Source organism: Haemaphysalis longicornis, unplaced genomic scaffold (genome assembly GCF_048455015.1).
Source record: "Haemaphysalis longicornis isolate Haplotype H1 unplaced genomic scaffold, Haemaphysalis longicornis Haplotype H1 scaffold_15, whole genome shotgun sequence".
NCBI lineage: Eukaryota > Metazoa > Arthropoda > Arachnida > Ixodida > Ixodidae > Haemaphysalis > Haemaphysalis longicornis.
Genome location: NW_027526257.1, coordinates 11,069,202 through 11,076,575, shown reverse-complemented (window position 1 = coordinate 11,076,575; position 7,374 = coordinate 11,069,202). Strand labels below are relative to the sequence as shown.

At 47.3% G+C, this 7,374-nt stretch overlaps 1 protein-coding gene across 1 annotated transcript in view; it reads right to left on the bottom strand.

The window, feature by feature from the left end:
* Positions 1-573: 573 nt before the first annotated feature.
* Positions 574-7,374, bottom strand: part of LOC144165860 (uncharacterized) — a 126,814-nt gene continuing 120,013 nt past the window's right edge. The window contains exon 3 of the mRNA XM_077695620.1: positions 574-1,719. Within this exon, the coding sequence (XP_077551746.1) occupies positions 823-1,719 (897 nt within the window). The 3' untranslated portion in view covers positions 574-822. The remainder of the gene's footprint in view (positions 1,720-7,374) is intronic.

Genomic DNA, 7,374 nt, shown 5'->3' with positions numbered 1-7,374 from the left:
TGCAGATCGCGATTGGTGCCATACCCGCAGGTAACTTGAATTCCGAGCCCACAGTGACGCATGAAACTTAACAGCCAACCATAGCTGCCTGCTAGGCTACTCATATGTACTCAAACTCCAAATGGACTTAAAACTCCTATTTACTCAGAACTCAAAATGTACTCAAAACTCAATATGTAATCAAACTCAAAATGTTCTCAAACTCAAAATGTACTAAGAACTCAAAATGGACTCAAACTCAAAATGTACTCAGAACTCAAAATGGACTCAAACTCAAAATGGACTCAAACTCAAAATGTACTCAGAACTCAAAATGAGCTCAAACTCAAATTGTACTCAGAACTCAAAATGAACTCAAACTCAAAATGGACTCAAACTCAAAATGTACTCAGAACTCAAAATGGACTCAAACTCAAAGTGTACTCAGAACTCAAAATGGACTCAAACTCAAAATGTACTCAGAACTCAAAATGGACTCAAACTCAAATTGTACTCAGAACTCAAAATGGACTCAAACTCAAAATGTACTCAGAACTCAAAATGGACTCAAACTCAAAATGTACTCAGAACTCAAAATGGACTCAAACTCAAAATGTACTCAGAACTCAAAATGGACTCAAACTCAAAATGTACTCAGAACTCAAAATGGACTCAAACTCAATCGGACTCAAACTCAGTCGTGATCACTCGGCTCAAACTCACTCAAGCTCAAACTCACCATGCCACACTAGCCTCGCGCTCACTCAAACTCAAACTCACGCGTGAGTTTGAGTCCAAATGAGTCTGAGTGAGCGGACTCATGAGTGAGTTTGCCGACCTCTGCTACTGGGGGCGAACTTTGTGCTTCTTCTCGTGCGTCTCCTGCTGGTGTTGCCGAGCGAAGGTCTGGGGGCAGAAGCGACACCAGAAGGTCTCCCTTGTGTGGCTGTTAATATGTCTTGCCAGGTGGCTGCTCTGGGTGAACGCCATGGGGCACAGGTAACAGTGATATGGGCGCTCGCCCGTGTGGGTGCGCTGGTGGATGACCAGGCAGCGCGACGTCACAAAGGCCTTGTCACACTGGCTGCACTGGAAGGGGCGCTCGCCAGTGTGGGTGCGCCGGTGGGCGACCAGGTGGCCCGACTCCACAAAGGCCTTGTCACACTGGCTGCACTGGAAGGGGCGCTCGCCAGTGTGGGTGCGCCGGTGGGTGACCAGGTGGTACTTCTTCACAAAGGCCTGGTCACACTGGCTGCACTGGAAGGGGCGCTCGCCAGTGTGGGTGCGCCGGTGGGCGACCAGGTGGCCCGACTGCACAAAGGCCTTGTCACACTGGCTGCACTGGAAGGGGCGCTCGCCCGTGTGGGTGCGCACGTGGTTGACCAGGCAGCCCGACGTTACAAAGGCCTTGTCACACTGGCTGCACTGGAAGGGGCGCTCGCCCGTGTGGGTGCGCAGGTGCCTCTTCAGGCTGCTCGAGGACGGCGTCACGTAGCTGCACTGCTGGCAACAGAACAGCCGATGGCTCGGTGGGAGGCCATGCTGTAGCGTGCGGCCAGAGGCGGAAGGACCTGCGGCAGAAACGGAGGGGAAGAATTGAGAGCCCTTCCACCGATGAACACAGTGGGACCGCGTCAGCAGAGAGGTGGAAGGAGAAAGAACCAGCACGAAGGAGGAGTAGGCGTTTCCACTGGTGCCAGGCGAGCCTCTCTGCTCAGGCCTAACGTGCCTCAGTGTTGCCTAGCAATGCAGATGGGCCCTTGTCTTTCTTGGCACAGCAGTCTTTCCCTGAGGCGGCTTCGAAAATCTCGAAATCACAGTTTGTTCAACAATGGCGTTAAATCTCTTCCAATATCGCTTTTTGTGATGAAATGTGCCAAGTTCGCGACTACCCAAAAATTCTAAAAATTCTACGCGTTTCCTCGCCACGCCACTGGCGTCCCAAATGCATCCTCCACCAACTGGACACTATTCAACAGGCTCTTTCTAAGCAAGTTCAAGGGGCCCTGCAACACTTTTTCCAACTTTTTTTTGAAATCTTAAATGCTTGCACAATGCAGTCACCCAACACACCCAGTACTTAGATTAGTAGGTCGCAAAGTACCCCAGCCAAAAATTACTGCTCATGCCCATGAGATAATTTAGAAACTTGCTAAAAAAGATCATTCTCTCTTTCCCCGTCTTGACGTTCTTCGACGGCCCAAATTACGTCATTAGGGCCATGTAGCGGATGTTGGCCCGGTTTTCCTTCAGTTGTGGCAATGAACGCTTTTTGAAAGCCACTTAAAAAAAGAGCCAGAAAACAAGGCAGAAACGGAAGGCGTATCTGGTGCGACGAGGAGATCACGCAGTGCCGCAAACCTGAAAGATAAACAGCTGAGCACATCAGACATCTATGACCACAGCAGCATCAGATATGGCAAATAAAGGGCATCGATCAAGGATAACCAACAACAGGGAACACTCCAGTCTTCAACAAACGAGAGTAGGCTAAAGCAGTGGTGAAGGTGGCAGCAGTGACACATGCAGCACTTAAACTCGTAACCAAAATGTTGCTGGAACGGTCACTTGTGATGCAACGACTACAGTCCAAGCACAGCTGCAACACCCCTTGCTAGCAAGTGGTACGGCTGAGCTGAGTCACATGGTAGGGCTAGAGGTGCCCGCTGAGAGGAGGCGACCTGACGGCTCGGTCATGCGTAATAAACTCGACGATCACGGCCATGTCAGAACGCAGTCGGCGGTCATCTTCACTGCGGTCTTTTCGTCCCAGCAGATCAGGAGTTCGCCGGCGAGGCTGATGCCTGCAAATATGAAGCACGACATCAAGCCGCTTCAGTTCAAGTCACAAAGCTTATTCTACAAGCTGCTGGTGCTGGCCATGGCTGCGTTCACGACGCTTCGTAAGAGACTTCCCACTTTCGACACTTGCAACAAGCAGCTCAATACAGGATTTGCGTTGCGCGCGCTTTCTTTAGGAGCTTGACGTCAACACAGACCATAGTCACTTCTTCGTGCTGCTAGACCGGAAATGGCGCTGGAGAGATTGCCAGGAATACGGTATAATAACTGTACAACCAGACCAGTGCATATTTCGCAAACCAAGCGTCAAAATAGGCAAGTGAGTCACGGCGATTGGAAAGATCGTCAGTGGTGCCAGCCCCGCCGTTCCTGCGTCACCACCGACGTCCAAGTGAAGGACACGGAGCACCGACACTTTGGACAAACGTTTGCTTAACTGCGCATAATGGTTGTCACTTGCGGGTTACCTAATGAGCCACACGGTCGGCACATACAACGCTGCGAGCGAGAACAACTTCATTCGTTAGCTTCCGGACGTCAGTCAAACCTCCCTCCGTTATCTTTGTCGATTTCTCCATTCATGTTAAGTAACAAGCACGGAATGAAAGACCCAATGCTGGCGGCGGCCAAGAATGACACCGTTATTCTCACAAATGCGCATGCATCTTCAGCGCTAAGGTGCGCGAGCAAGGAACTTTTCATTTCTAAAGGTACTCGACCAGCAAATTTCGCACGCAAAAAAAGAAGGACGATGCTATATGTACTACGTAGTGAAGACCCACCGGAAATTGCTATACGCACTACCCATATAGCGCCATCTATGAGGCTCTGTCAGAAACACTTTCGAGCTCCCGAGCTTGCTTGGTGGCGGGCTGACGCGACGACCTTCGTACGAACCAACGTTTATAGAAAGTATCTATAAACGTTGGTACGAACGGCAAAGTACCTGGTTTCGGTCACAGCAAAGTTTGCGCTGTAGTCATGGGCGTGAAATTGGTTACGGCTGCCCACAGGGCCGTTTACGACAAGTTTGAGCATTTAATCGAAGCAGGAACAGAAATTACGCGGGCAGCCGGTGCATAACATACGGTGTTGATCAACATATCGTATGTTGTGTCGGGCCGCCCGCGTCATTTTTTTTGTGTAATCAAGTATGTATCTATAGTAGCCTCAAGCTGTCCATTCCTGGGTATCGCCAACTCTCTAAATAATATCCCACGTCGGCTTTATTCGCCGTAATAAGATTTCTCAGGCGCCAGATTGCTCAGATCTCGCATATATAGCCTCTCATGGCTGCAGGAGGTACAATGTCTCCGGTTCGATTCCCGGCAGCCAAGGCTGCGTTGAATTTACGATGAAGACGAAAAATTACTGTGCGTACCAGATGTTTCGATCAACACTAAAGGTCCTTGAGTGAGGTCTAATACGCTGCCCCGTGTAGCGCGATGTGGTTTCGGCGGCGCACGTAACACCAGTTTTAACTGACTACGCAGCAGTTAACTAAAGCATGTTCTACAGGAACTCTTGAGCACAAACGGGGGAACGCGCACCTGTGCTTTTAGCTCGTATGTGTTCGTACACCTTGCTCCAGCTGTTAAAGTTGGCTTTTCCGCATGGCTGCCAAGCTGTGCAAGAAAGTCACCGGGGCTAAACGTGTTGGTAAGAAACGCTTCTGATGTAAAGCAGCTAATCCATAGTGTTTACGAAACTCTTAAGGCACATTCTTTTGCAGTGTGACCTTTAAACGTTTCACATCCCTCCTCCCACTCAGCCTTATTTTAGCAAATAAAGGCGCTTTCAACATGCAGACACAGGAAAAGGAAACCGGAAGATGTATAGAACTTTTATCCTGCATTCTTTCACGTGCATAATGTCACGTGCTAGCAGTGCCGTTTGTCCAACACGGTTTACGTTGTGCATTGAAGCAGATTCTTACCAAGCTCCAAAGACTCGCCTAGGCAATTTCACATCACCAATGGTAAAATATATATATATATATATATATATATATATCTAAATTATGTGGAAGCAATGCCCATCTCTTCATTATTGACATTTTCTAGTTTATCACAGCTGCTGCAGCCAAGCATTATGTTATTTATAAACTATAAAATACAGAAAGAGGCCATTTCTAAGCAAAAGGAAATATATATTGATTAGCATCTGCATTGTTTGAATTGTATGTTTTCCAACTGGCAGGGCAACTGCTATTATTTCTATGCCACATAAGATGCCCATGATTTTGCTCAAGTATGTGGACTCTTAGGTGGTTACATGCTGATAAAAGAATTTTGTGCTATCTTCATTCATACCCTGCAACTCGTCCGTGCCCATGGTGAGCATGCAGGGTGCACGTGTGACGCTTTGCATGATAAACGTCAGGCAACGTCAGCTCAGTTGTCCTGAGAAGATGTCTACTCCAGAATGCTTAAATAGCTGAATCAGTCATGAAAAACAACCTGAAAGAAAAGAAGCACCACCTACCATAAAAGAAAAAGAAGACAAGAAGAAACGAGTTAACTATTTTAAATTGTTTTCAGGTTATCCAAAAATAAGTCTGCATGCAAAAGGTCCAAGAAAGGCTGTTGTTTCTTACACTTTCAAGAAGACATCAACACTGCTATTGTTTTACAATATGAAGTAAATTTTTATTACACCACATCCTCAGCTTCAATTGAAGTTGTCCTTTCTGGGTGACCTGTAAAACCAAAGGTGCAATACAATTAGCAATACGGCTATGTTGCTTGTATAAACGATAGAAAAAAAGCACAAAAATAAACATGGCAATACCCAGGACCTTTGTTATGTTTTTTCATTGTGTTATTTTTGTCTTATGGCACAATTTGAATTCTTGAAACCAACTTTCGTGAAAACCTATTGAGCACGATTTTCCATACCAACCATTACTACATTAAATGGCTGCACAATACTTTTTGCCTGAATGTAAATGCGGATAAGAAATTTACTATTATTTTGAAGCAGCCAGTTTTTATGGCCAGTCACAGAAAATGGGAGCAGATGCCGTTGGTGCAGGGCTGCATGCGACCACACCGTGTGAAGTGTTGTGCAATTTTTTTGCAAATCTGTTAGCCCGACAGGACCCACACCGAATGCAGAAGCTGTCGTAGTTTTTGTTATAAATTGACGTGAACCTTTTTCCTCCTCACTTAGAACTGATCTTTTTTTTGCTGTTTGGTCACAGTAAGAACTACATTTTTTTAGGAAAAATGAACTGCCACCCAAATAAAACCAGTACTTCTGAGTCAAAAGAGCAATGCACAAGATTAGAATCATACTACACAATGGGAACATATACATGTTGCCCCCCTCCCCCCCCCCCCCCACACCTGCACCCTCCCCCATGCCCTCTCCCTATTCTTGCCCGAAACAATGGATTTGCCCCCTCAAGATAAAATTCTGCAGACGCCCATGCTAATACATACGGAACCAGTAAAGTGTGCAGCTGGTCGAATTGGTTCTCAATGCATAAATACAAGGTTGCTTCAAAGAGAAACAAGGCATTGGTGCCATCCTGGTCTGTTGCACAACTTTCACTACAACCTGGAACGATGTTTTGGCCTTGAGAAAGATTCAGTACACTAATTATACGGCACTAGAAAGCGGATACAAGCATCATCACTGACTCCCCCCATCTCCTATTATTAGCTTCACACTTGTTGATTAAAAAAGTGCTTGTCCTTATGCGTTATCGCAATTGTAACAATGCATGAAACGACATTTCACAAGGTGAGGGGAAACGCGCTGAAGATATCCAATACACGTTCGCACCGTTCAGTTGCTCGGGCCGGCTGAAGGAACCACGCGACATGCATGCATGCTCGCGCATCGGGTGGAAAGGCTGGTGACGGAAATATAAGCTCGGCGGTCGACGCGGGTCTCCAACTTCAACATCAGTAAAGCAAGCGTTACGGGACAAACCAACGAGGCCAGAAATACCTACCTTCAGACTGGGCAAGCCGTCTTCGAACCACTGCGGCGTGTTGACGGCGCGATGGGGAAGTTGCCACGCCAACTTGAAGGCCCTGGCGCGAAGCGTGTGCATCAGCCCGGCCCACGATTCAAAACTTGCGCTTTATTACCGTGATTTGTCGCAACGGGAGTCGATCCATCCATGGATCGGTCAAAAGCGACGAAAAGCAGCAATGTCAATCGGCCGAACGCTTGAGACCGCGTAAAAACAGTAAAAACATAAAAAAAAGTGCTTCTGATAGCGTCCATAGATGGCGCTATATCGGTAGTGCGTATAGCAATTTCCGGTGAGACTTCACTACGTAGTACATATAGCATCGTCCGTGGGGACAACGAGCAGGATAACATTCGAGTGAACGGAGTCGGGTGCTGTGCGGTTTCTGTGGTTGCTGTTAAACATGCCTAGTTCTTATGATTAATTGTGCTTCTCGTCGTCTTCCGTTATGTCAGTCGTGTTTGACTGTTGCTGTTTGAATTTGTTTACGCAAACCAGTTTCAACTGTAGTTTCAACGGCCGAAACCGTGATGATTATGGCGATTACGGCTTGCGGCGGCGCGGCGTGGTAGACATGGAGGAAGAAAAATGGGCGTAGATAACGAGCG